The sequence below is a fragment of the Haemorhous mexicanus genome, chromosome 15 (genome assembly GCF_027477595.1).
Source record: "Haemorhous mexicanus isolate bHaeMex1 chromosome 15, bHaeMex1.pri, whole genome shotgun sequence".
NCBI classification, from domain to species: Eukaryota; Metazoa; Chordata; class Aves; order Passeriformes; family Fringillidae; genus Haemorhous; species Haemorhous mexicanus.
In genome coordinates, this window is record NC_082355.1 from 6,538,475 (window position 1) to 6,565,434 (window position 26,960).

The window sequence follows — 26,960 nt, forward strand, 5'->3', positions numbered from 1 at the left end:
GTGAATCACAGCCTCTACGACAGCTCCCCCCCACCTTTTTTGCTGACTAATACCTGACATGAAGGGCCCTGGGAGGAACAGCACAGGAGAGCCCTTTAAGTGGTGCCTGGCTTCCTATCAAAACCACACAGAGGCTGTCTGGGACCTCCATCATGGGGAATTCCCCTTCTCCATGCCTAAAAGTAAGCTCAGCTGGGCCAGCCTTCCTGCATTTGGGGATCGCAGGCACAGAGCTCCTGCTCTGAAGGGCTCTCCCTCCCCCAGCCCCTCCAGGACCCAGCCTGGTGAGTAGCACGATGATTTTTTCCGTGTGAGATTTCCCGTGATGGAGTGAGGGGAAGGCAGGCAGCTTATGGAGTGCTGCAAAACCAAGCCACCCCTTTTGCTCCTAGAAGAAATAAGCATGGTTTTGTTATTTCATGCAGGTTGAGGCATTAATTTATAGACAAGGTGTTTTCTGGTTCTGTGGGACTGCATTTAACTTTGAAGATAGGTTTTCTGAGGGTTTACAGAACAGTACTGGGCCTCTCATTGGGGTAAAACAAGACTTTCAGGGAACAAAAGGGAAGATGCTGGGCATGTGTGGGGTCCTGGTCTTTCATCCCCAGCTGAGACTTCAGACACGAGCACAAAGAGCACATCAGGGTCCCATCAGGGCTGAGCTCTCCTAACCCAGCCAGGCTGCCAGGCTGACATTCTGCTGCCAGTGAAGGGCAATCAGGAAAAGGAATTTCTGGGGTTCTAATTTTTACAACTCAAAACATCAAATTCCCAAGAAGTGGTGGAGCTGTGTGAATACAGCTGAGTAAGAAGCCAGGAACTGGGGCAGCTGGAAACAGCTCAATCTCCCGTGAAGGACCTTGATGAACCCAGCACCAGGTCACCTAAGGAGGACACGTCTGGAGTACAGGCAAAGAGCAGCACAGCTTCTTACATCTTCTTATTTCTTCACTCCTGGTTTGTTGCTTTTATTTACACATATATTTAATAAGAACCCACCACCTTTCCTTGTGGCAAAACCAACAGAAGAAAGAAAATCAGGTGTTGAGCAGATTGAGCTGTTGAGCTGAGTCCTGAACAGCAGAGTGAACCCAGATGTTCCCTGTGCTTGGTGCTCCGTCGGCTGATTTCGGTGCTTCACCACGGCACAACTACAGCAGCAGCAGCACACAGCAAACGGATCCCTGGAATACACGCTCTGCTTAGAGGGTGGAATTCCCTCATTTAACATTAACTTGGAGGCCCGGTGGGGAATTCTCTGTGCCCAAAGGAACGTCAGCCTCGGCCAGCCGGCAGCACCACGCTCCTCCTTCCCGAGGCCGAGACCACCAGAGCGCTTCAGCGCAGCCTCCCCTGAGCCACGGAAGGGGTACACGAGGAGCCCCCCCGGCCCCGCCATTTTGTGTCTGCACAAGCCGGGGGAGCTGCTGCAGGGCTCGGCCTCGCCGCTCCCCTACACAGCGCAACCTCCTGCAGGAAGAAGGCGCAGGCCGGCTGACGCCGCCCCTCAAAGTCCCACTAAGCCGGGCGGGACCCCCATGCAACCTTAGGGACCCCACAGAGAACAAGGCTCCGCCATGACGGTAACCATCCCCGCCACCTCCCCGCCCTCCCCTTTATAGCCCCCGCCGCGCGCCCATTGGCTGCGCCGCCTGTCCGTCAGGCTGGGAATTTCCCGGGGGAGGAACCAGCGCTGGTGCCGGTGGCGGAGCGGAGGGACCCGGACCGAGACCCCCGACCCCGATCCCGACCCCGATCGCCATCCGGGCGGCGGCCCCGCCGTGGGGAGCACGGCAGGTGAGCTCGGAGCGCTGCGGGGCCCTGCCGCCCTCGCGGACAGGAGCCCTGCACGGGGCAGCGGGGTCTTACGGGCACCGGGATCGCGCCGCCCCAGCCAAGGGGCCCGGCCCGGAGGGAACTGCCGGCATCGGGGCTGCGCCTTGCCCGTATCTGGCCGGTTCTCGGGCCGCTCGGGTGGTCGGGGTGAGAACCCGGAGGGGGCCGGGGCCGCGCCGTCCCCCGGGGGTTTGTCCCGTAGCCGCCCGGTGTCGCGGGCTGTCGCGGTAATCGTGCCGTGCCTCAGTTTCCCCTCTGCCGGGCAGGGCGGGGGCTGCCGCCCCCCCCCCCCCCCCCCCCGCGGGGGACAGGCGGGGTAACCGTGTTGCCGGAGGTGCTCGGGAGAGAGGCGGAGGCTCGGCGGGTGCGGGTGGGGGTCCCCCGGACCCCCGGGCGGTGCTGGTGCCCCGGGGCGGCCCTGCAGCGCTGCCGTGCCGGCCCCGCTCCTCCCTCGCCCCGCCTTGCACAACCCCGGCGTTTCCCCGGACCCACGCATCTGCCTCGCGACTGCCCCGGGTTTGCGATCCCCCCCGGGCAGGGTCGCTTCGTGGGTCCCCTCCGGGGGGGCTACGGCAGCCGTGGCCTCAAGGACCCTCCTGTCCGTGCAGTTTCCCCTTCCCTTTGACTTTTTCCCTCTGGTCCAGCTGTATGTGTCCACATTGGATGCTGATCCAGAGGTTCGAGCAGCTGGAGTAGGGATGGCAGCATCCTTCTCTGTTGGGAGGGAGGCACTGCTTGTCTCCCCCTTTGCACTCCCTCAGTTCCATGCTAAGACCCTCATGGAGGGCAGAGAGAAAAAAAACCAGAAAAGATGCTGCCTGTCACTGCTGCTTTTGGGTGAGAGACGCTCCAGATGGGACTCGTGGGGATCTGCATCCTCTCAGAGACCTGTCTGTCCTGTTCCTGTGTCCCTGGCACACAGGTTGCCCCCTGTATCATGAAGTCAAACACAGCCTTTTCCCTTGAGCAGGTTATTCCCATCACTTGGGTGGGTTATTCCCACCATCTGGGGGAATGGGAGCTGTTCTGCTGCAGCAAGCTCTTTTGGAGTGCACATTTCATGGAGAGCACTGTCAGCTGAAGCATTCCGGAGACTGGACTTTGGGCACTGGGGTGAATTCTGGAGACAGGAAGGCTCCAACCAGGCACGTCCTTGAGAGCTGTTTCTGTGGTGAGGTGAAGTAAGCAAGAAGAAAACAGGAGAGGCTTTTTGCTGCCTTTGGCATCATTCCTGGTTCTGCAAGAAATCCCACGACGCCCTTTCAGCCCGACCTACGCCAGGCAGACCTATTTAGCACAGGGCTGTGGGTTGTTGCTTGCCAGCAGCTGGTACAAAACTCTTGTGGGTGGAGGAAACCGAACCATCTACTCTTGTGGCATTGCAGATTTTGTTTTAAAGCAGCAGTTCTTGCACTTTGGGTGGCACTTCCCTGGTGTAGCTTTGTGGTGTCACTATCTGCTGTCACCTGTTGGCTTGGTTGTTGCTGGCTGGAGCACACCAAGCTGGACAGGAGTAGTTTGGAAGCAGGGAAAAGGCTACAAGGAAAGGGGTGGCTGTGCCTTGTTCTGCTTTGGAATGCTGTGACAAGCAGCCATGATGCTGCTGAGCTCTGCAGGGAGAAGTGGAGCAGGCAGGATGAGCCAGATGTCTTTGCAGCAGAAGACAGGGTCTTGCATAAATCCCCCCCTGTGCTGCCAGGAGAGCGCCACCACCATGCCTGGCTGCATGTCCTGCCTGCATTGAAGCTTGAGCCCATCCCGAGGAGATCTGCAGCTGTGTGTGGTCAGCTGTGTTTGTAAACCTCGCAGACCCAGGGAAATGCTTTATTTTCTTTGTGAGCAGCCTCATCAGAAGCAGGTTGTTTCATGAAGGTGGGTTTTTGAGGCAAGAATGAGATTTCTGGCTGGGGGACATCTTTAATACCTGCTGCATTTTGGGTAGGGCTCTTGCCTTTCCCACCCTCTCTTTGTGGCTAAACTGGCTGGAAAGGAACACACTGCAAGTGGAGGTTCAGACCTTTCCCTTTGAGACCTGAGCCTTGCAATGCATGCTTTCCTCTTTTATTTCTCCCAGCCTAGTGGACTGCAGTGCCAAAAAGTCTCATTATTGCTGCCTCCTAAAGCAAACTCTACTTTTTCTTTCCTGCAAATGAGAGCAGTCCAGCAGTTTAGGAATGGTTTTCCCTTGTCTGGGAAGCTGCTGGAGCCCTGCGTAGAAGAAAACCAGTCTTGGGGCTACCGTCTTTTCCAGTAAAATGATGAAACAAAGAAAGAAACAAACAAAAAAAAAATCATTCCATGGTATCTAAGTGGCTTTTGCTTTCCCTCTGAGGAGGCACGCTAGGGACCCAGGAGCCTCAGTCATGGGAAAATTATGCTGGCAGCCTGCAGGGATTTGCTTTCACCTCCTGTGATCCTGATGCGGAGGAGGCTTCCTGTGAATGTTCTGCACTGGAGTAAGGAAAAACCCCTTCTCCTTAGGGGGTTCCCATCACAGGATGGGAATTGAAGGGCTGCCAAGCCTGCAGCTCTGGAAGGCTGCTCCCCACCCTGGGGTTACTGCCCAAAGCAAACCCCCAGCAGTGCCAGCCCCCTCCTGCACAGGCTTCACATCCTAAGCCTTGGTATCTTCAGTGTTCAGTAATTTCAAAGTAGGAATCACATCTTTCTGCCACTTCTGCATGGCTGGTGCAGTGATGGCAGTGGCAGTGGTGCATGTTGTTCTGGGTGACAGCAGTGACAGCTCCAGCTCACTCCCAAGCCACAGCACAGCTATTTAAACACCACTCTGTTTTCATCTTTGCCCATGAGTTTCCTCTGCCCACTCATACTCTCATTCTCTACTTTTGCTGAGTTGGCATAAAAATTTACTACCTAAAAGTCTTGGTGTCCCACATGGAACCAGCAGCACTCACAGGTGCCTTTCTGGCAGTCTCTGACAATGGCTGGGCATGGGGCCAGTGAGCTGCAGCCGGGCAGCCACAGACTAAGCCTGGCCCTCAGGCCCCAGGGCTGTGAAATATTGTCACATCACCTTAGGAACTGTTGACTGGCAAAGAGGGAAGGGTTTTCTGGTGGTTTGGTGGTTTCTGCTGGAGTTTGCGGTAGTTGTGTTTTCTTTGTGTATCTAACCACCGCTAGGTGCTGGTGTATGGTCTCCTCTCTCCTCCACTCTTGTTTGTTTTGAAATGAGATTTTTCACTGTAAATCTCACCTGTCAGAACTCTTAAAAGAAAAAAAAAAAACACAACAAGCCAAGACTGAGATCGGTGACTTGGTCTCTGGTCCCCAGGGTGACCTCTCTGTTTCAGTGGTGCCTTGCAGAAATTGGACTGTGCCTTCACTCCAGGAAGACCCACCCTGTCCTCAGTGATGGCCTGGAATGCTGTGGAAACCCCTCCCTCTTGCTATCTATTGTTTGCTGTGAATTTGTGGCTGGTCTGTGCTTCGGTCAGCTGGAGATAGTCCAGTTCCTCTCCGCAGCTGTTGTTTGAAAGCAGCTCCTGTGGTCCCTTTGCTACAATCTCCCTGGTAGGGTACAGACCTTGAGAAGAAAAGCTCTTGATAGACTCTTGAGGACAGGGAATATCAGAGGCTTGCAGTGGCTCCATCCAGCTGGGAGAATATGGGATCACTGTGAGTGAGCTCTGCTGTTTGGCAGGGTGGTCAGTGGAGCTGGGCTCTGAGGGATTCCTGCAGGGTTGCACAGGGGACAGGTACCTCCCACGTGCTATGGGACAAGGCAGAAAACCTCCAGGTTTGGGGTCTGGCATTAAGAGAATGAGGACTGGTATTTCAGGCTGCTTCCAAGCCACATGGAGAGATGGTACTGCAGGAGGGGGCAGGTCTTCCCTCTTCTTCCTCCTCTTCCTACCTTCCCTGACACACATCTGGGCTCATCCCGGTGCAGGATGCAGGTGCCCCACAAGGTGGTCACTGCAGGGTGGGTTTGGTACCCAGCTCCTCTCAGAGCCCCAGGTCTGGAGCAGCATGTGGTGACTGGACAGCAGTGAGAAGCAGGCTTGGGTCTCCAGCCAGCCTGTGACACCATCCCCATCCTCTGCCAGGCTGGCCAGACAGGTAGCGTGGGCACAGCTGTTGGCATTTCCCAGCCACAAGGGTCCCATTGGGCTACGTGCTGGGCCCATCCAACCCTGGCCTTGATCCCTTCTAGAGATGGGGCATTCACGGCTGCTCTGGGAAGCCTGTTCTGGTGCCTCACCCCTCACAGTAAAGAATCTCTCTAATACCTAATCCAAACCTGCCCTCTGTTTAAGGCTGTGACAGTGCTGACATCACTGGGAGACACAGCTCAGAAATGGCCCTGGCTCTTCCACAGCTTCCTGTCAGCTGCTCTGGGCTTCGGGAATAGCTTCTCCTCAGCTGACCCCCCACCACCACAGCTGGGCAGCTCCCAGTAGCACTTCCAGCTGCTTGGGATGGGGTCACTGGCTCCCCATAAAGGGGCCAGAGACAATGGAGGGCTTGGCAGCACCCACAGAGCAGGAGGATGATTAGGGGCACCAATGCATCTCCCAGAAGCAGAGTGCTGCTGAGGCCAGGCCTAATTCCCAGTCTCTGAGGCAGGCATTAATTGCTGTTCCAGTTGTGGGTACTGCCAGGTGACAGTTGTCATCTGGAAAGTCCCTGCCGCTCCCTGGCAGGCAGGTCATCCAAACTGGGGATCAGCCTGGATCACTCACAGCATGAGCATTAGTCTGAGGTTGAGACAGTTTCGGGTACAGACTACCCCCTTCCCCTTTCTAAATGCCTCCTCTCAGCCCTCTCCTGCTCACCAGCTGTCTCAGCTGGGATGCTGAGCACCTTTGGGGTGCTCCTATTGTGCCCCCAGGCAGCATCCCAGCTTCAGCTGGCACCAGGACCTTCTCAGCTGCTGCTCTGTCCTAACAAGCTGGCATCAGGGGGGATAGTTCTGATTAGTTGTGCTGTGATTCACAGCTGCTGCTTTATCCCCCCAGGAGATGGGTGAGGCCTGGAGCCAGGATCCTGCCCAGCTGTCCCCAGGCCAGACTTCAGTAAGGGGGAGGCCTTAGGCCACCCACAAGTGCAAGGGATTGGAAAAGCAGTTAGCATCTTGCTTGTGGGTGTTTTGTCTCCTTGGGCTTTGCTCCCAGCCCGGCACATGCCCGGATATTTCCTGTGCCCAATTCAGGAAGCCATGCTGCTGGCAGCCAGTTTTTCTGGCTGAGCAGGAGGACAGAGCAGGTCACTGCCTGGCTCCTGGGGCTCATCCCCCTATACTGCCCAAACCTCCCCCCAGCTGCTGGTTAAGGCTTTTGGAGTTGCAGAAACTGCCTGTTCCCAGGCAGTCCCCTGAGAAGCCTTCATGCACCCCAGAAATATGATGTGTTGAGCAGGATGCCCTGGTGACAGTACCCAGGTTTGCTCTGGTGTGGGTGAATGCTCCTGAGCTGCATCTCCACCTCTCCTGGCATGCAGCAACCAGGGGTTGCAACCTTCTCTGTGACTGCAGTGCCCTGCATGGGTGAGAGCCAGCCCCAAGTGGGGCTGCTGGTGATGCCTCCTCGTGTGACAGTTCTCATGGCTGTGAGTCACCCCGCACATTCTCCCCAAGCAGGGCTGGAGGGGGAAGTGCCTTCACCTGGGTCACTTGTTGCTGGCTGGAGAGCAGTGAGGCACCAGCACGGCACCCTAGACCCCCTTATGGTTGGGACCAGGGGACTGTGCCACTATCTGGAGCTAGAGAAAGGTGACACCGTGCTCCATTGCCTTGCAGGGATGCCTGGCTGGGAGGCAGGCGACTGAACAGCGGGCATGGAAGGGAGAGGACCCTATCATATCTATGACCCCGGTGGGGGCTCAGAGGAGAATGGATCCACGGCCTTGGAGCGGCTGGTGGAGGAGAACGCCCGCCTGAAGGAGAAGATGCAAGGGATCAAGTCTATCGGTAACTGCTGCCTGCCAGGGTGATGAGATTTGTCTTTGGGGCAGCCCAGCCTGTGCCCACAAAGCCAGGGGTTGCTTGAGGAAGGGTGCTTATAGAAGCTGGGGGTCTTGGCATTGGGGCAGCAGCAAAGCTCTCCCTGTCCTGGAGGGTTGAGAAGGGCGTCTGAGCTTATTCACATGGCAGTGCAGAGGGAGCAAGAATTTTGCTGAGCTTCTGGGGTGTTTTGTGGTGGAATAAATGGCTGGAAAGAAAAGACAAGTGCTGAAGCAAGGACATCTCCCTGGAGTTCATGGGTGCTGGGACCAGTTCTGCTTTTGATGAAATTCCCCGCCTCCTGCAAACCCTGTTGGGCCAGGGGCTTTTCCCAGGTGTTTCTCAAGGAACCTGATGTTGAGTGCTCCCTGCAGCAGCAGGAACATGCCAGTGTTGAAATGTTCCGGCTGAGTTGTGCCACCCTCTTTCTTCTCCTTGTCAGCCTTCCCCCGCTCCCACCCCCAGTTTTGCTTTCTGTCTCGTGAGCCAGCTTCCTCCTTTGAGTCCTGCTTCTGCTGCCAAATTTCCACCTGCCTCGTGATTCCCGTTGTGTCACCATGCCCTTACCTGGGACAGGGACTCACTGGTGTGACAGCAGCACCCCCCCCCCCCCCCCCCCCCCCACCAGGGGAGGATTGCATTATTCATGGCAGACCCCAAAGAGGGGAGGTTGGACCTGTAAGTCCACCACCCAGGCTTAAATTTGTCTCTTCTTGGAAGCAGAGGACAGCCACAGTGGTGCCTTCTGCCTCCTGTAACCATTCCTCTGTGTGTCAGCATGAGGATCTCTGAAACCAGTGAGCCGCTGATCCAGCTTTGCCATTGGATTTATCCCAGAATAGTTGTTTCCAGATGGACTATTCTGGGTACTGCTTCAGCCAGATGGGGTTTTTGGTGCTGGTGGATGGGGCTGCTGCAGGACAGGACCTGGGGGAAGGAGGCTGAGCATTCTTCTGTTGCCCACAACAGGAGAGCTTCTGGAGGAGTCCCAGGTTGAGGCATCCAAGCTGCGGCAGAAGGCAGAGGACCTTGTGAAGGACAATAAAATGCTGATTGGATCATCTTCCTTGGAGGACTTGGTGGAAACTGGAGGTAGGAGATGGGAGGCTCATGGGGGAGGAATAACCTGATGGCTCAGAATCCTGAGCTTGGGGGAAGGGAAAGGCTGTGCAAGAGACTTTAATGAAGGTCTCCTGCAGCCATGTCATCTCTGCAGTGTATCACACCACTGCCATCCTCCCTGCTAAAAGGAGGTTTCTGTCCCATCCCCATAGCTGGGGTAGAAATCATGCATCAGCCTGACCTTGCAGGGGTCTGCTGTCTGCATCCCTGTGCTGGGTGGAGGGATGCCCTGCTCTCCAAAAGGCTCATGGCTGCATCCTCTCCCCTCTCCGCAGTCGTCGGCCCTGATCCCACCTTTGCACGGGCAGCCCCGGGCAGTGCCCAGCCGGACGTGGAAGCACAGAAATCACCTCCCACTGTGAGTCTGCTGAGTGTGGAAGCTGGTGCTGGCATGGCTGGAGAGGGAGGCATTGTCCGTCTAATTAAAGCAAAAGGAGGAAGCCTTTAGCCTCTAGAGACAGGGATGAACCTGAAAGGAGGGGTCAGCTCCCCTGCTGTACTGCTGGTGGTCCCTCTCTTTGTGTGATGGCATCTTCAGCTGCCATTCCCTGGGGAGCTCTGACCTGGCTGCCTCCCCTTGCAGGGATCCTCCTCAGAGTTTGAGATTGTTGCTATCGAAGCCCAGGGGCTTCCCCAGAAGGGCAGGAGAGCAGTGAGTGGCCCTGCTGCCTGCAGGATTTGGTGTTGGCAGGTGGGGAGTTGAGCCAGTGTCAGGGCTTTGAGGATTTGCAGGGCTTTAGCTCTGTGCCCAGGCAGGCACCAGCAGGGCTGGCTGACCTATGTCAGGGAAGCCCTTGGGCAAAGCACAGAGGAAGGGTAAACTGGGCAAGGGTCCTCCCCCAAACACAGCTGGCCTGGGTGGGCCTGGGTGAGGGGCCAGTGAAGCAGCCCCAGCCAGATGGGGACGCCAGTGTCTGCAGATGCCGCATGACAGTGACAAGAAGAGCTGTGACAACCCAGGTAGCTGTCAGTGATGTTCTGCTGGTGCCTACCCTGGGTGGGAGGACCAGGCCTCCAAGCCCTGTCATTGCTGACAGGGTCTGCCCTAGCCAAAGCTCTGTGTGCTCCATTTGCTGCCACCTGAATGCTCTCCTGTCATTGCCCCATCCTGTCCTGCTCTGGTTTTTTTTTGTGTGCTGGAATGGAGGGGAGAAAGGATGGGGAGCCCAAGGGGAATGAACATCAGCTGGCATCACTAAGAGGACATGCTGTCAATTGCCCAGAGAGACTCTTGGAGGGGTTGGGTCTTACTGGATGCTTCTGGGGTGCAGCTGTGAGGTGTTGGAGAATGGAATGGGATCTGCTTGGCCACCAGCTGCTGGTGCCTGAGCCAAGTCCAAATCATGTGCTCACAGCTGGATTCTCCCAGCTTGTGTCCTCACTGCTTCCCTTGTCATCAGGCATGGGTGGGAGGAGCTGGCTGTGCCCCACAAACACCCTCCCACAGCAGGTTTGGGGCTGTAAACTCCGGGGTCAGGGTGCTGGGGACACACTGGACTGCCCTGTGGTGCAATCTGGGGCATTCTCACAGGCAGCAGGTGAGTCAGCGGAGCTGGGAGTGGAGCAGGCATAGGTGTGCCAGCACAACCCCAGCTCCTCCCAGCAATGCCAGCTGCTGTGCCAGCGGCACCTCCTAGGCTATGGAGGAGTTAACCAACCACACCAGAGGAGCATAAACCTCCTGGGGACACTCCCCATGGGCATGGTACACCCTGACACTGGTGGGTGTGACCTGGGCTTTCCCAGCCGCTGTTTAAATCCGGTGCGTCACCCACTTGGCTGTTACCTGCCAAAGGGCTCAGGTTCCTGGTGTCTGGCATGCCACAGCAGCAGGGAGCACAGAAGTAGGACTGGTGGAAGAAGAACATGGGAGTTGGGGTAAGACCACCACCCCTTCCAGCAACAGACCAGGGTGGAAGTAGAGAAGACAGTCTCAGGAGCTGTGATTTTTAGTCTTGGTGCAGATGGGAAGAGCTCAGGTGGAGGAGACCAAGGATGGAGGTGCCTCCATTGCTGTCAGCGGTTTGAGAATGAGTTCTGCTCAGACTGCCAAGGGGCACAGGGAATCCATGAGCTGCTGCCATGTCCTCCTCCACTGGGGACTCGGTGTGCCATATCCAGCAGCTGGGAATCAGACCTTTACAAAGCTGACACAGTTTTTCTGCATACTGAGAGGTGCTGCAGAGTGTCTTGGTGCTGGCCCTGCTCCCCACCACAGCCTTGGATGGGACGTGAAGTTGATCTGCCCTAAGAGGAACTTTACAATGCTCCTTTAACTGCTCTGACCACACTTGATCCTCTCCCTGTTCCCAGGACTTGGAGCAGCCACCGAACGAGGATGCCAACCTGCTTCCCCAGCTGCAGCAGCTGGAGAACACGCTGAGTGGCTGTGCCAAGGAGGCCAGCAAGGACCAGGTCTTTGTGCGCATGGGCTACATGGCCTCCGAACTCAAGCGCTTGGCCTCCAAGGTGCACAAGAATGAGCAGAGAACGTCGTTCCTGCAGGTGAGCAAGGCTGGCCTGGCACTTCATGGAGGTTTTTTTCCCCCTGGTGTTTTTTCCCACCAAAACCCCCCTACCCACCCTGAGGTGGACACCCATGTCCTTAGCGTGGCTTGGTGGGAGGTGTGGGTGGCCCAGGGCTGGCCATGGTCCTCACACTGCCAGTGTTCACTCTCCAGACGTTGTGTGAGACGCTGCACAGTGAGAACAAGGAGCTGCGCACCAAGCTGGAGCATGACCTGGAGCAGAGAAACCAGGCTCTGGAGAAGCTCAGGTGAGGATGGGCTCTGTGGATAGGGACCCGGAAGCCCTGAAAACTTCTTCCTGCTGATCCATCTCTTCCTGCCTACAGGTGTGAGAACCAGGAGCTCCGGAGGATGGTAACACTGAGCAGCCAGGACAGTGGGAAGAGGGAAGCCGCCGAGCAGCAGCAGGTGAGGAGGCAGCATCTCCTTGGAGAGGGCTGGGAACGAGGCAGGGAGCCCGCTGACACATCAGCAAAGATGGCCTCATTTTAATCGAGCCCCCAGTTTGTCCCAGTGTGACCAGCAGGACTTCTCAGGGTCTCAAGGGGATGGGGGAGGCAGTGGGAGGGGAACTGGCTCGAGTTTAGCCGGCCTTGGGCGCAGCCTCCACAAAAGCCCTGAGGGTCCCCCCCGTGCGCGTCCAGCAGAGCGGGGCCATGGTGGAGAAGGCGCCGGGCAGAGAAGAGCTGGAGGCCAAGGAAAAGAAGGTGAAGATCCTGGAGCACCAGCGCAGGGAGGTGAGGACCAGGCTGGGAGGGAGGCACCACTAAGGAGGCGGGGAGTGGGCAGAGTGGGCACAGGGCTGGGGTGGCACTGAGAGACTGGGGCAGGACTTCAGAGCTGCAGGGAAGCACTGCTGGAGCTGGGATCTCCATCCAGCTGGTCCCCAAAGTGCTTTCATGACAGGAGTCTGCTGGGGACCACCACAGCTGGTTCGTAGCAGGATTTGGGCTCCTGTTCAGCCATCTCTCTCTCCCTGCAGCTGCTGGAGGTGAATAAACAATGGGATCAGCATTTCCGCTCCATGAAGCAGAAGTACGAGCAGAAGGTAGGGCTGGGTGCTCAGGGCTGGGTGCTTGGGGGGGACATTCATGCTGGGTGCTGGCTGTGGGGACTCAGAGGAAACAGTGTAGGGAGGTTTGGAGGCTGCCTGGGCCTCCTTTCCCCCAGTGTGAGTCCTTCCAGGCCAACATCCCCATTCCCTCCTGGCAGGTCACAGACCTACACCAGGAGCTGGCTGAGGCCCGCAGGGCAGTGACTGAGCTGGAGTCGGAGCGGGAGCAAAAGCAACGGGATTTTGACCGCAAGCTGCTCCTGGCCAAGTCCCGGATAGAAACAGAGGAGGTGAGTACCTTGGGAAGGGTGACAGGGAGCTGCCAGCCCTGTTGCCCTGCCCTGGCTGATCTCCCCCCACCCTGGGTCCTGCAGGCAGAGAAGGAGAGGCTGGCCATGGAGGTGAGGGACCTGCAGCAGAGGATGCGGTTCCTGCAGGAGCAGCTGGCTCCGGTCACCAGGCAGCGGGAATACCAGGAAAAGGAGATTCAGAGGCTGAACAAGGTGGGGGCCAGGGCACAACCCCTCACTGTAAAATGTCTGTAATGTTCTCCAGTCTCTCCACCTCTCTCAAATCCAAAACTGACCCTGATAACCCACTCTTGCTCAGGCAGAGACTTGTGTCAGGCCCACCACATCCCTTAGGGCTCTGAGGAAGGGAGGTTCAAGAAGGGTCGGTTGTCCCTCTTGCCTGTGCCCAGTTATAATCACTTCCCATGCTGGGCACATGCCCAGGGTCCTCCAGTGACATCCGGGCACTGAACTTGCTTTGACTCTGCTCCCCTCTCTTTCTCTCTAGGCACTAGAAGAGGCCCTTAATGTCCAAGCCTCTCCACCACCCATCTTTGCCATGGAGCCAGCAGGGAAGCTGCCACAGCAGGAGCTGCTGACCCAGAATGAGCTACTCAAGCAGCAGGTAGGGCAGGACACGGAGCCACTGGGGACAGGCAAGGAGATACGTGTGCTGAATTTCCACAGCAAAGAGCCCTGTGTGCCAGCAGCAGCTGGGCAGGTGTCAGTGCTGGGATGGTGGGGGTTGGGGACCGAACTCAGCATCCTCCAGGCATTCATCTGGAAGGACTACAGCCATGGGCCACATGCTTGGAGCTTGGCATGGCTGGTGGAGCCAAGGATGGCAGCACAGTGATGGGGTTGCTTAGGGGAGGTGTCTGCCCTCAGCCAGGTGCACCCACATTCTTCCTTCCTGCCAGGTGAAAATTTTTGAGGAAGACTTCCAGAGGGAACGGAGTGACAGGGAGAGGATGAATGAGGAGAAGGAAGAGCTGAAGCAGCAGCTGGAAAAGCTGCAGAAGCAGTTGGTCCTCTCCAACAACCAGGTGAGCAGTGCTGGGTGCCACTAGCAGCACTCTGGGAGCCCCGTGTCAACCCCATGTGTCTCAGAAATGCTTGCCCCCAGTGTCACAGTCCCTGTACATACCTAAGAGTAGGGGCTGAAGGACAGGAAGGCCACAGGGTTTTTTTCTTCTGTTTGTCACTGTCAGAGAATCTTCTTTCATTCATCTCCTTTTTCTGCACCTCTCCTGGGGGTCTGATGGGGGGAGACTGATGCAGACATTCCCTCAGCAACCCTAACTCATGAAGACGGGGAGTGGCAGGGTGGGCTCTGCACTAACCCCTCTTCCTCCCAGCTGCGAGCCTCCAAAGATGATTGCCAGAGGGAGAAGGAGGAGAAGGAGAAGCTGAAGAAGCTGCTGAAACAGCACAAACAGGTAGGGATGTGGGGAAACCCTCCTTGGGTTGAGGGGCTGGGGGCTGCAGGTGATGGGTGGTGGTGGGCTGCCCTTGGGATCTCCCCAGCATCTGTCCTGGCTCCTTGCAGGCTTCTGGAGAGAGGCTGCACGCCGAGCCAGGGCCAGGGCCGCTGGGCCCAGCTTGCCCCATGTACCAGTACCAGTACAGTCCCCCCATGGCTCCCCCCATGTACCACGGCTACGAGGAGTGGCAGCAGATCCGATACCCGCCAGCCATGCCGGGCGAGCACACGCAAGGACAGAACTTCCACCATTTTCCCCCGGTGAGACTCCACTTGTGCCAGCAGGAGCGGGGGCAGAGGGTGACGTGCGGGTGGGTCTGGGGCTCCCTGCCCTCCAGGGCCACTGAGTCCCAGAGCAGGGAGCTGAGCACATGTGTGCTGATGGCATGTGGCTGCTCAGCCCCTTTCCTCCCCCTCCTTTTCCTCTTCACACACTGTCAGTCTGTCAGAGTGCTGCCTCATGATTCACATGGCAGGTAATTCCCTGTCTCTGTTCCATCTCCTCCCGCAGCCTGAGTACCCCTGGCGCCCGCCCTGTGCCATGGCTCGCAGCCAGAACGCCCAACCAGTGGCCGGGGTGAAACCAGTCCCCAAGGACTTGGGTAAGGCTCAGACCCTCCCTGACAGGGGTGCCCATCCTTCACCCTGAGACTTGGGGCACTTGGCTAAACACATGGGGGAGGGATGGGGGCACAACTTTCCAGGCAGTGGCTGTTTTCCCTTTGCCCCCACCTCTCATCAGCTGAGGGGATGATTTTGCCATTGGGTTGGTCCCTGCTGCATCCCTGCCAGCATCCCCACAGCACCTAAAGTCAGGCTGAGCCCAAACAGCTCATGGACTTAAGGCAGTTGGTGCTCAGGGATAACAACCATGCCACAGCTGGCATCTCTCCTGTGGGGCTTCTGTGAGAATGAAGAACTGTGCTTACCCTGTGCCACCCTTCTCTTGTGTCTCAGAACAGGCAGGTCCCGGATTGCCCTAATGCCAAGGACCGGCCACGCTCCAACACCAGTGGAAGAGCAGTAGGGTGTGTGTGTGTGCCCGTGTGTGTGTGTCCAGGAGCTTCCTCCGGCCGCCAATGCCTGTGCAAGGACACGTGCTGCACGTGGGGGGCTCAGCAGCGCCTTCCCCCAAGGATATCATGAAGGAGGGACTGAAGGTGCCATCGTGGTGACAGCCAGCATGGGGTCAGTCCCCTGCAGCCTTCCCCTTCCCCACGAGGAGCCAGGCCTGGCCTGGCAGCGCCGTAGACCCGAGCCAGGTCTTCAGGGAAGAGGAGCCAGTGTTTCCCAGGAGCTGCTCCAGTGCAGAGCCCCTGGAGGAGTGGGTAACAGCGGGGACTCTCCCGGTGGTGGGAGACCCCACACTAGCAGGCAGGTGCTGGCCGCAGCCGTGGCCCGGCCTGAGGGTGGTTGGTGTCTTCATATTTATTTAAGGACTGAAGTGTGGCTGAGTCTCTCTGGTTTTGTCCTGGGCAGTCTCTGCGTGGGGAGGGGGAGAGGGAGGGATACCAGGGCTGTTGGTCCCCATGTGCTTGGAGACAAACTGAGTGCAAGGGGCTCCCAACCCTTGCTTGGGCACCCCAGGATCTGTTGCCCCAAGTGCTTGCCCCCACCCCCCTCTGTGTGCTGAGCTCAGCCCCTCACCCTCTCCTTTTCTGCCCCCCACCTCTGCTAGGGCAGAGAAGCCCCTGCTGCCCCCTCTGCCTTTCCATGCAGCAGTGGCCTTGGGGACAGTCTTTGACATTGCAAACAGCAAATCTTGCTCCACAAAATAGGTCTGGAGAGGAAAAAACAAACACAACCCAGTTTCTGTAAGTGTGGCTGTCACAGGTGTGACAGCAGGAGGCACAGGATTCCAGTATGCTCCTCACTGGGGGTTGTCCCTGGTCCTTCCTCCTGCCCGTTTTGCCCACTTGTGCTCTGCACTCACTCTCCATACTGTCCCCAAATGCTGGGCTGTGATAATAAGTCCATGTCTGCAATTACTGTGAAAAAAATTGAGTTTCACCAGTCAGACACTGCTACCCCCAGGCTGGCCACTGTGCCCCCCACTCTATCTCCCCTACCCCTGGCCAACACGTGGGGCTGCACATTTGCAGAGCCTTTATTTAGTGTTTCTATGGTGGGTTGGTGAGGGGCCAGCCACCCCCAACCAGGAGAGCAGCACGTCTGTGTGCCAGGACCACGGGCAGCCTGAATGCACTGAAGAGCTGCTTCGTGCTCGGCACGCTCAGGCCGGGCCCGCCCCAGCAGGGGGCTTTCGGGCCAAGCCTTCATGGAGATGTGGTCTCCTCCAGGGACAGCCAGCCTCTGCATCCTCCCACTGCCCGGGATGGTGGAGAGGAGGGGGCAGGCTGGAGGCCAGAGGGTGTCACCACCAGGGGTAGAGGTGGGACACAGAGATATAGGAAATATTTACTGCCATCACTGAGGTCTCTGCCATGAGATCCTCAGCCCAGCAATCCTTACTGCAGGGTGCCAGAGACAGGAGCAGTGGAGGGAACAGGGAATTCCTGCTGCTGGGGAACGTCTGGGGAGGGAATGGAATGGGAAGCAGCCGGGGGGATGCTGGCCCTGATGCCAGCAGCCCGAGGCTCTACTGGTCCTGCTGTTCATCATGGTTCTCCTGCTGCTGCTGCCGCCTCAGGTAGGTCATGATGTTTTTCTTCACGACAGCGATGTTGGTGCGATGGTACCAGCGCATGATGGGCACGCCCTCGGGGCTCACCAGGAACTTCTCGAAGTTCCACTTGATGTCATGGTTTCGCAGAGGCTCCCAGAAGAGCCGGTTGGGGTTCCCAAAGTCCTCCGCCACTGGAGGACAGGCATTCTGCAATGGGGAGCCAATGCATCACTGCCTTGCCCCTCCAAAAAGCAAACTGGGTCTGTCCCCCTCATCTCCCATTGCCATAGCACCCACCTTCAGGAAGGTGAAGATCTTCTGCTCCTTGGCCCCATTCACATCCCCTTTCTGGAACAGCTGGAAGTTGGGAACAAAGCCACCTCCTGGCCGGACGTACCTACAAGGCGAGGAACAGGATGTTGTGCAATGGACAGCTCTGGGTGCTTGCACAGGGGTGGTGACAGGACCCTAAACCCTTTGTTTGGGTCCAGAGCTAGCAGCAGCTGCAGCCTATGCTCCCAGTGCCTGGCTGGGACCCCAGCAAAGCCAAGTGAGTGAGGTGTCCTACAGCCCCCAGCACAGTACTCACTTAAGTGCAGGGAGGATCTCTGAGTTCTGGCCAGGTTCCTGCTTCCCAAACTGGTTTGAGGGGAAACCGAGGACCACGAGCCCCTGGTTTCTCAGCTCATCTTGTAGTGCATTCAGTTCTGCATGCAAGGAGAGCCAGAAGGGGGTTAGGAGAGGGCTGGGCACACCCCCTCACCTGCACTTACCATCTGCGACCATTCCAGACAGGCCAGGCCCTGGGGACCAAGCATTAACCCTTTCCCCAGCTCCCCAAAGTAGAATGGACCGTGGGGCCCTGCCCTGACCCCGGGGTGCCCGTGCCCTGCAGGAGCCTTACCAACATACTGCAGTGTCAGGCCTCAGTATGTGGCTACGTTGACGAAGAGCACTGTCTTCCCCTTGTACCTCTCGAAGGGGATGTACTCGTCCCCATCGATGGTCAGGGCCCCGTAGTTGTAGATGGTGTCGTTCACCGAGTGGTAGCAGTCCACCTGTGGGGCGAGGAGCATCCCGTGGGAGCGGACTGGGGGCTGCCGGCCACGCCGCTCCCCATCCCCACGGCCAGCAGGGCAATGGGGCCAGCCCTGCTGCGGGGATAGCTGCCAGCGTTGTGTCCCCTGCCCGGAATGTCGCTGGCAGCAGCCACGCTGCGGCGTGCCAATGTGGCGGTGGTGGGACAGGCTGGCTGGGGCGTGCGGATGCGCGGGGGTCTGGCTGCAGCTGGGGGAATGTTTACCCAGCAGGAAGGCGAGTGGCTGCAAAACAGCCGGAGCACGGGGGAGGAGGCCAGCACCAGAATCCTGAGGCTGTGGGCAAGTGAGCAGGACCCACCGCCACTGGGGGACACGGGGAGGGCAGGGGGTGCCGGTGGGAGGGTGAACGGGCCGGGAAGGGTCGCGCTGGAGCAGCCTCTGCATCCGGGACCACAGGGGTTAACCCAGAGGAGCCCACCTCCTGTCCCTGCCAGGGCACCCAGGCTCAGCCAAGTGCCACCGAGGGGCTATTTTGGGAGCTGGTAAGAGGTGAAATCACAGCGGTTGCACTCGAGGAATGAAGGCTCCATGGGACTGTGGGGTCCCTGTCGCAAAGTGTGGAGCCTGGCTGGGGGAGGTGACAGTGCCCCTGCCTGCTTGGCTGTGGGGACACCGTGGTCCCACACCTTCCCGACATGGGAGAGCCCACCCGGGCATTGCAGGGAAAAAAGCCCCTATGCTCTGCCCCGCTGAGGTCACCTGGGGGACACATGGCTCTGTCCCCCTTTGTCCCCAACTCCAGGTCAGCAATTCTTGGCCCTTGGCAAGAACCAACTCAGAAAGTCTCCCTGTGATCCAGGCACCGGGATTGCAGGGGGAAGGAGGGGTGGCTCACGGGGCCGCCGTGCCCCACCCGTGCCGCGGGGAGTCCTGCAGAGAGCCCGGGGAACAGGCGCGTCCCCAGGATGACACACACACCCTAAACCCCCCTGACCGCCCCGTGGCGGTGTCCCCCTCCTCTTACCTTCTCCTTCTCCTCACTTCGCCCCAGCTGGACGAGCCCAGCCAAGAAAAGGGGCAAAATCCAGCTGCTGCGGGAGCAGCCCCCCATAGCTGGGTGCGGGGTGCGGGGTGCCAGCACCCCCCGACAGCCCAGGGCGAGCGGCCGGGACAAGCGCCGCTGTCGCCTGCTGTCACCTCGGAGTCCGGCGGCCGAGAAATAGCTGCGGGCTGCGAGGGGGGAGCCAATGGCCGGGGGGGGGCCGGGCCGGGCCCGCGTTAACCGTGTGGGCTCTGGGACGGACACACGGACACATGGACAGACACCGCCCGGGGGTGGCACCACGGCCTGGCGGGGACCCGGGGCATCCAGGGGGACACGGGGCAGCGGCATGTGCCGAGGGTTTATGCAACGTGTTACCCGAGCCGGGATTAAACCCGCAAGGTGGGGGGAGAGATATCGGGGGAAGGAGATGATGGGGGGTGGGGAGAGGTGCTCCATCCTGCTCAGGCCGCCCAGCCAGGGTGACATTTCCCCCCAGGTGGGGTGCTGGCACCCGAGGACCACGAACCAAAGCCCCCCAGCAGCAGCCTGGGGAGGCCGGGCAGGGGTTCACTGGGTGCCCCCCAATGGCTGCTCGGGCTGGACTGGGGAAGGCTGATCCCGCTTCTCTCCTATGTGCCCGACAAAGGAAGGTGCTGCTAGAGGCAGCTCCGGAGGAGGATCCTTCCTGCCAAGGGCTGTGGCTGCACGTTTATCCTGCTGGGGTCAAGGGCAGGGCACAGCTGGGCGTCCCCAGGGGCAGGAGTTTCCAGGGTCCTGTTTGCTTAGCCAAGGAATGTGAACATTTACCCTGGGGTTTTGAGGTGAGGCTGGCCTGGAGTGGAGGACAGTATGGGGTGGCAGGCGGTGAGCCATGGGGGGACCATGAGTGCCAGCAGGAGGTTTGGATTTACTAGAAAGCAGGGTCACCCCTGCCTCGATGCTGTCACTGAGCCAGCTGCTGGAGATGCCACCAAGGAAGGGGAATGAGGCCATGGGTTAAGAGGAAGCTGGGAGCAATCTCCCAGTCCATGTTCTTCACCAGAACGAACACCATGTCCTGGGAAAGGCTGGTGTTGTGAGGCTCCAACTGCAGCCTCAGCTGGCGTGGGAGGGCTGGGGGTTGGGTCCATCTCCCAGGCACACAGAGAAGCCACAGAGCAGGGGAGCTGTGGGTTTCTCTGTCACTGGCAGCATTTCCCAAAGCTTTAAACCTGCACTGCTACTGGGGGAATGGCTTAGCTCTGCCCTGCCTGGACCCCAAGCAGTGTGGGGTGCTCCCCCAGGTCCAGGCAAACCCTCAGGGTGCTCAGCCACTGCCTGGCACTGCACAGGGCCCATCACAACATGCCAAGAGCCAGGCCAGCCACAGGGGTGCTCTGGGTGACTCTCACAGATATGGCTGTGAGTGAAGCAAGGTGGCTCCTTGCCAAAACCAGGGTTTGATCCTCCCCACCTACTTCCCAGGCTCTAGGGAAGTTTGAGGCCATGGGGCTGCAGCTCCTGGCCTGCACATTCTGCATCCTGCAGCCAACAAGAACCAGTGTGTGCTCAGTGCTGTGCTCCCCAAGCTCACACTTCTGATCCTGACCAGGGCTTGAGCCACCTCCTGCAACAGAGCTGGGACAGGCCTGGAGAGCTGCTCAGGACTGAGCTCCCTGCCCCACATTTCCCACCACAGGAACAGCCATCCACATCTAGTTATAGTGGTGTGTGGCACAGTGTGGTTGTGTCCCTTCCACGTGTCCCTGATCCCTGCCATGAGCAGTGAAAGTCTGAGTCATTCCTGAACTCGTTTTTCCTAAAACCAAAATAAAAATAAGGGACTTGTTTATCCAAGTCCCGCCTCCTTGGGTCCCAATGCCAAATCAGCCTTGGTGGAGGTTGGGAATGGGAAAGGAGTTAAGGAGACATAACCAATGGATTCCCTCTCTGCCACTGATCTTCCCTGGCATCCCAGGCATGTCACTCAGTGTCCCCAACGTGATGGACCCCCTCTCTGCCGCTGATCTTCCCTGGCATCCCAGGCATGTCACCCAGTGTTCCCAATACCCTGTTCCACGTCATGCTGAAGGCTGCATGCTGCAGGACAGAGGTCCCCCACCCCAAAAAGCAGCCGTGCAGGGCAGGCTGACCCTTGCACGAACCGGCCTGCTCGGTTGTTTTCCACCAGAGCTGGGCAGGAGCCAGTTCCCGCCTGCTGCAGATGTTTGGCAGGAGTCCGGGGCGGGAGGCCAGGTGCTTCCAGCTCCCCGGCCCCCATGCTGTCGCTGCCACCAGCCTCCCTGGTGTCCCCTGAGCCACGTGCCGGGGCTGCAGAGACCTTGTGCCAGGCTGCAGGGCCCCAGCTGAGCACAGGGAATGTGAAAGCAGTGGTGGGGACCATCTAGTGCTGCCTGGGGTTATCGCAGAGCTGACCCAAAGGTATTTTCATGCAGAGGGACAGGGATGGTGCCAGCAGCGTGGCAGGACAGTGGTAGGGAGCTTGGGCAGCAGCAGGCAGCATTGCTCTGGCTAGCAGCAGTGCAGCTTCCCTCTGGCAGCCTGGCCTGGCATCAATCCCAGGGCAACTTCTGAACCTTTGTTCTAAGTGTGCAACGGGAAGCAAAAGCGGAGCAGGCTCTGCCAGGAGAGAGGCCCCAGCTCTTTGAGCACCAGGCTTCCCTAGGCTGCCAGCTCACAGCTCACCCAGCCCTCGCTTCTCTGCCCCAGCCTGTGTGCTCCCACACACTGCCCTGGCTCAGCAGCAGCCTCCCTGCTGGGCATGATGCCCAGCACCCTTTGGAGTGGGGGCCCCTCCCCGAGTACCCCCACAGCCCCCAGGATATGTGCTCTGTCCTCTCCAGCATTGCCATCCCTTCCTTTTCCAGGAGATCTGCTCCCTGTAGAAATGCCCCTGGCCCATTTTCCCCCTTCGCCTGCAACCAGCATCCTGCATCCCCTTCTCCCTTCTGGAACTGCCCTATCTGCCTCCCACAGCAGCAGCCCCCATGGGCCAGCAGCCAGCTCCTGGCACATGCCAGCACGTCCAGGGAAGCATCCCAGTGGATGCTGAATCACTTCAGTGCCCATATCACCCTGCCTGCTACAGTGTCACCGGAGCAGGACCCGCTTCTCAACAGAAAGGCATTTTTCCTTGGCAAAACTCCATGCAAACACTACATCCAAGCTCCAGCACTGTCCAGGCACTGAAGCCAGTGCCACAGGGGGATTAGGTTATCTCGCTCCATCCTGGAGGAGGAATTTCTGACTTGACAGTGCTGGAAATCCAGTTTAAATTAATTCTCCGCCATCTTAATGCTTTAAAAAATATTGTGACTTTTCCCTGCTTTACCTCTGCTGCCATTTAGCTCCATGTTTGTTGTTGTTATGAGCAAACCCATCTTTCCAAGGCCTTTCGTGGAAATGTTTGCCACGGGTTTGAAACTTCCCAGAAAATGCACACCAAGAAAGGAAATCTCTCACTTCCCTCTGCTACTCTTGACAAGGGGAAGGCAGAGGTGGGAACAGCAATCATGTATGGTTGCATGGATGGGGGGAGGTGTTCCGTGCTTTTCCTTGTGTCTTGCTCCAAACCAGGCTTCCTTCCCAAACCACCCCAAAGTTTGTGGTTTCTCCCCTATTCCTCTCATAGCAAAGCTGCTCAGCTCTAATTCCTGGTGCTGCTGGCCATCCCTACATTGTCCCCAGGGAAGTAATGCTGGGGTGGAGCACGGGGGAGAGCAGAGCCAGGGCTGTTCCCACCCTGCACATCTGTAATGTCCTCCAGCTGCTGCTGCACCGTGCCAGCAAGAGAGGGAGAGAGGAAGAAAAACAGGAAAATAACTCTGGTTATTTGCCTCAAACTCTGCAACTCGAGAGGGGAAGAGACGGTTGACAGCTCAAAACAGAAATATGTTTTTGGCTGGGCAAGGAATAAGTGTCTGCTCCCTCCCACCACAAACACAGCCAGTGGCTGCAGTGCAGGCTCTTCTGCTCCCCAGGGTCTGTATCCCTGTGCTAGGCTCCCTCCTCAAGGTGGGAGGTGTTTGCCCAAGGTCCTGTTTCCCTGGGAACCTCCTGCCCCTCTGGCCCCACCACCCAATACAAACCCAAATCAGGATGTTGTGGATCAAGCCACACAGGGCTTCCAACACTGCAGGGCTGGTTGCTCTCTTCAGCACAGAAAATCGGATATAAACAATTCCCACCAGCATCACTGCAGTGTTTCCCCACATCGTTCCTGATTCATGCTGTTCATTTTGTGACCTTCCTTGCTGTGAGTCACCAAGATGCTGTTTCAGCCCCAGGGTTCCTGCCACACTGACCCGGCACGAGGCTGCTGTGAGGGAAGTGGTGCCGGTCACCCGAGTAGGATAAAAACAGTCACAACCACTGTCAGAAAGTCCTGAGGGATCCTTCCCACCCACGGGGTCCAGACTGAGGTTTGCCCTCCTGGAGCATGGGGCTGGGCTGGCAGTGAGCTTCCTGCTGGGCTCCAAGGCTGGGGAGAACCCCAGGGACCTTGAGGCACGGCAGGGCACGAGGTCAGAGCAGGGAGGGTTTCTGGAGAGGCTGCAAAGTATCCCAGATCCTGCAGAGCCAGACACCACCTGCAGTGTGGACAGAGCTGCACAACACACTCACATGAAGGATAAAGTCCATTTATTTCATAACAAAGGGCAATACAAGAGCTTACATGATCCCTTGCCACTGGCTGGGCACAAACCTGCTCCTCCCACTTTGCCTGCACAGGTGAGGCATGCATAGACTCCCCAGCAGGGCTGGTGTGCTGGGCAAACAGTGGGAGTTCTCACTATAAGGAGTGGGGAGTGCAGCCAGCGTGCAGACAGGAGGTCTGGCAGGAACTGCACACACTCCTCTGCCCCACAAGACCCAGAGAAACTAAGAGTCCTGCAGGATTTTCCTACCATTTCTGCAGATAACGGGTAGAGGAGAAGCTGGTGGCAGCTGCACGTCTGCTCTGTCACTGATGTTTTTAGCCAAGCACTAAATGCACAACCAGAAGCCACATCCATCTTGCTTTGACTCTTTTTTTTCCCAGCCACCTTGACAACTGGAACTCCAAAGAAGAAATAACTTTGTCAGGCATTTCCACTCCTTGCTGCTTGCCTGGGAGGAGACAGTGTCACCAGTGAAGGCGAGATGAGCCTGCCTCTCTCATGGAGTGAGATATTTCCAGCTGGGTGTGTCCTCAAAGTCACACCTCTCCCCACTGCTGCCCACACTGGCATTTTCCCCACAGTCCCCATGAGCTCAGTGGGCAAGATGAGCAGTGGGTACCCAGCAAGAGCCAGATACAGGAGCAGGTCTGGGTGCTGGCCCACCCCAGATCCTGGCCAGGCTCCAGCTCTCAGGGTGCCCCATGAAGGTGCCTGGCACAGGGTCCCACAGCTGTAGCCCCCAGCCCAGCAAGCTGGCCATGCCCCTGTGCCCGTGGCTCACACGATGCCGTTGCGTGTGGGGTGTGTCCGGACTCGGTAGATGATGATGGCCGTGGCTGGGCACAGCAGCAGCGCTGTCATGATGAGGATGGTGGCCAGGATGATCAACACGATGACCCAGATATCCAGGATGTGCTTGGGGAGGTCGGTGGGACTTGTGACGTGAGGGAGGTCCATCCTGCAACGAAAAGGCAGAGGGGTGCTGGGGAAGCCCCGTCCGTCCCTTCCCTAGCCAAAGTACCCCCCAGTCCCCTGCTGCTCTCTCCAGGGACACCCCTGTGGCCAGGTCCAGCTTTCACCTTGGGATCCTTCGCGAGCCTTTGGTAAAAGCTCCTTCAATTACCCGCAGGATTTACAGCACGCTTTAAAGGCACTGGATAAAAGCCCAGGGAAAAACTTTGCTATTAATTGCTACTGTTTGTTACAAGAACCGATGAAGGGAAGCCCCAACCGGGTGTCCCGCTGGTCGCTCACCGGTCTATAATCACGTGGGGACACGGTGGGGTCGGGTCAGCCGGGAGCCCCCTTGTTTCTGGGGAGCCTCGTGTGTGTCCCCCCCACCCGCACCTAGTGCTGAGTCACGGAGTTATCCACTAGCTGAAGGGGACCGAAGGGCTGGGGAGTGGTGATCCCCACCCCCCCCTCCCCGGGGACCGCGGCTGTGCCCCCGTCCTGCCCCGGCACCTCGGGGGTGGGGACACGATCCCGTGCGGGAGAGGCGGCAGCTGCCCGTACCCTGCCCGTGCCCTGCCCGTGCCCTTCCCGTCCTACCTGCCCGCATTCCGGTACCTGCGGCGCTGCCAGGCTCCGGCTTCCACTCCGAAGGCGGCTTCGGCTGCAGCTCCTGCGAGCAGCGGTGGCAGCGGCAGATCCCGCCGGGAGAGAAAGACTCCCGCCGGGCGAGAGAGACTCCGCCTGGCCCCGCCCGGCCCGGCCCGGCCCGCGGGGGACGGCAGAGGAGGAGGAGATGGGGAAGGGGATAGGAGGAAGGGGAAGGAAGGAAGGAAGGAAGAGAGGAAGGAAAGGCAAAGCAAGGCAGGACGTTTTTTCTACACCAGGATAAAATAAGAACACGCTCCACCTCATCCCACCCACAATGGGGTTCCACTGGGGGAGTACCTCTGGAGCCGAACCCGAAGGTCTCAGGGAGGGACCACGGGGACATTTCACTTTATAGTCCTTAACAAAGGGTCCTCCCTACCCCGTCCCCCTCCTGCCTCAGCAGGGCTCACAGGCACCCGCTTGCCCCCGAGGCCCAGGGCGAGAGCGCCCAGAGCCTCCATAGCCGCCCGCGGCGCAGTCCCCAGGGGCTCGGGCAGGGTGATTTATAGAGACACGGGCAGAGAGGGGACAGAGCTCAGCCCGCCGGCTGGGAAGGCTGTTTCTGCTGCCCAGTGGAATATTCCACTCCACTGGTGATGCTGAATGGTAAAAGCAAGATGGGATGGCCCGACTTTCCTTCTGGGACACGAGCTCAGTGTCTGTCACTCTGGGAGCCACACACTGCACCTTTCACTTCTGCCTTTTCCCAGGGAAACCTGTTGGGTTTCTGGTGGTGGGAAGACCTACAACGAGCTCCTGTGAAAAACGCCAATCACTTGCTTTTAAAATTTTAAAAGTTTAATAGTAATAAAATGGTTATAAAAATAGTAATACAATTAAGAATAATAATAATTTTGACAATTTGAATTAGGACAATATGAGACAACAGAAACAAAGTTACCGACGTCCGGGTACTTTTTTCTGGGCAGCACAGGCCTGAAAAAGGACACCCGTTAACAAAGGATTAATCCTTAAAAGCAATGGCCCGCTGAATATTCATACATCCCATACATGATGCATAAATTCCATTCAAACAAAGGATTCAGTCTGGTCATGGTCATCTTCTTCCTCCTAATCCTAATGACGTCTTTGATCCTGAGCGAGGCAGGAAGAAGTCAGTTTCTTCTTATAAGAGAACAATAAATTCTTTTTCTCTGAAAGATTTCAGTGTCCTGTGGCTGCTATCTGGTGCGAGTACCTCATTCCTTTCTTAAAAAAGTATCCCACTTACACAGTTTCTATTTTAAGTACAAAAGTGACCTTTTAACTACAAAACTACATTTATCATGCTATTAAAATGTTAATACAGCACAACTAATCAATACAACAAAATACATATAGTAAATATCTGCATAGAGCGATATAATGTGCACTTTTCACACTCCAAAGACACCTCTGTGCTCCCAGCACTCCTGGACATGCAGCTCTGCGGGGAGCAGTGCACAGGCAGCCTCCTCCCTGCCCCTCCAGCTGCTGCAGGAGGATAAAAACCGTGGGGTTTTTATCTGAGCAGCGGCAGATTCTCATGGACAACTTCCTGTGGAGCTGCTTGGGGCAGAGGGCAGGGACTGACTGTGGGCACTGTGTGGGGATGGATCCCGGGCTGAGGGTGGGGGGTTCATGCCACAGGCCAGGCTGGCTCTGGCTTCTTTGGGCTATCCAGCAGCACACTGGATAGGGTTGATGCCAGCTCTGCCCATTGAGCACACAG

General features: G+C 57.8%; 3 protein-coding genes across 8 annotated transcripts; 1 reads left to right on the forward strand and 2 right to left on the reverse strand.

The window, feature by feature from the left end:
• Positions 1 to 144: 144 nt before the first annotated feature.
• TNIP1 (TNFAIP3 interacting protein 1) lies at positions 145 to 15,724 on the forward strand. Of its 5 annotated transcripts, none has more exons than XM_059860556.1 (17): positions 145 to 284; positions 7,595 to 7,765; positions 8,768 to 8,890; positions 9,196 to 9,278; positions 11,234 to 11,425; positions 11,602 to 11,696; positions 11,775 to 11,856; positions 12,093 to 12,185; positions 12,431 to 12,496; positions 12,661 to 12,792; positions 12,877 to 13,005; positions 13,301 to 13,417; positions 13,713 to 13,838; positions 14,151 to 14,231; positions 14,342 to 14,536; positions 14,787 to 14,877; positions 15,238 to 15,724. In XM_059860556.1, the coding sequence occupies exons 2-17, from the start codon at positions 7,633 to 7,635 to the stop codon at positions 15,300 to 15,302; spliced, it is 1,803 nt and encodes a 600-aa protein (XP_059716539.1). In that variant the 5' UTR covers positions 145 to 284; positions 7,595 to 7,632; the 3' UTR covers positions 15,303 to 15,724. The 5 variants fall into 5 exon arrangements, with proteins under 5 accessions (XP_059716539.1, XP_059716541.1, XP_059716538.1 ...); XM_059860558.1 differs by lacking the exon at positions 145 to 284 and adding an exon at positions 1,640 to 1,797 and having other exon boundaries at positions 15,233 to 15,724; XM_059860555.1 differs by lacking the exon at positions 145 to 284 and adding an exon at positions 1,640 to 1,797.
• Positions 15,725 to 16,364: 640 nt separating this feature from the next.
• On the reverse strand, positions 16,365 to 19,349 carry GPX3 (glutathione peroxidase 3). Its single transcript, XM_059860560.1, has 5 exons — positions 18,966 to 19,349; positions 17,806 to 17,959; positions 17,491 to 17,608; positions 17,199 to 17,298; positions 16,365 to 17,108 (listed from the first exon to the last, which is right to left on the reverse strand). Exons 1-5 carry the CDS (start codon positions 19,332 to 19,334, stop codon positions 16,875 to 16,877), a joined length of 975 nt encoding a protein of 324 aa, XP_059716543.1. The 5' UTR covers positions 19,335 to 19,349; the 3' UTR covers positions 16,365 to 16,874.
• Positions 19,350 to 23,610: 4,261 nt separating this feature from the next.
• On the reverse strand, positions 23,611 to 25,507 carry SMIM3 (small integral membrane protein 3). 2 transcript variants are annotated; one of them, XM_059860564.1, is made up of 2 exons: positions 25,217 to 25,507; positions 23,611 to 24,605 (listed from the first exon to the last, which is right to left on the reverse strand). In XM_059860564.1, exon 2 carries the CDS (start codon positions 24,602 to 24,604, stop codon positions 24,425 to 24,427), a length of 180 nt encoding a protein of 59 aa, XP_059716547.1. In that variant the 5' UTR covers position 24,605; positions 25,217 to 25,507; the 3' UTR covers positions 23,611 to 24,424. The 2 variants fall into 2 exon arrangements, with proteins under 2 accessions (XP_059716547.1, XP_059716546.1); XM_059860563.1 differs by having other exon boundaries at positions 25,199 to 25,482.
• Positions 25,508 to 26,960: the final 1,453 nt, after the last annotated feature.

Coding starts and splice junctions, on each gene's coding strand:
- SMIM3 (XM_059860564.1), bottom strand. CDS start 24,604: ATGGACCTCCCTCACGTCACAAGTCCCACCGACCTCCCCAAGCACATC.
- TNIP1 (XM_059860556.1), top strand. CDS start 7,633: ATGGAAGGGAGAGGACCCTATCATATCTATGACCCCGGTGGGGGCTCA. Junction 11,857..12,092: donor AAGCCGCCGAGCAGCAGCAG/GTGAGGAGGCAG, acceptor GTGCGCGTCCAG/CAGAGCGGGGCCATGGTGGA. Junction 12,497..12,660: donor AGCAGAAGTACGAGCAGAAG/GTAGGGCTGGGT, acceptor CCCTCCTGGCAG/GTCACAGACCTACACCAGGA.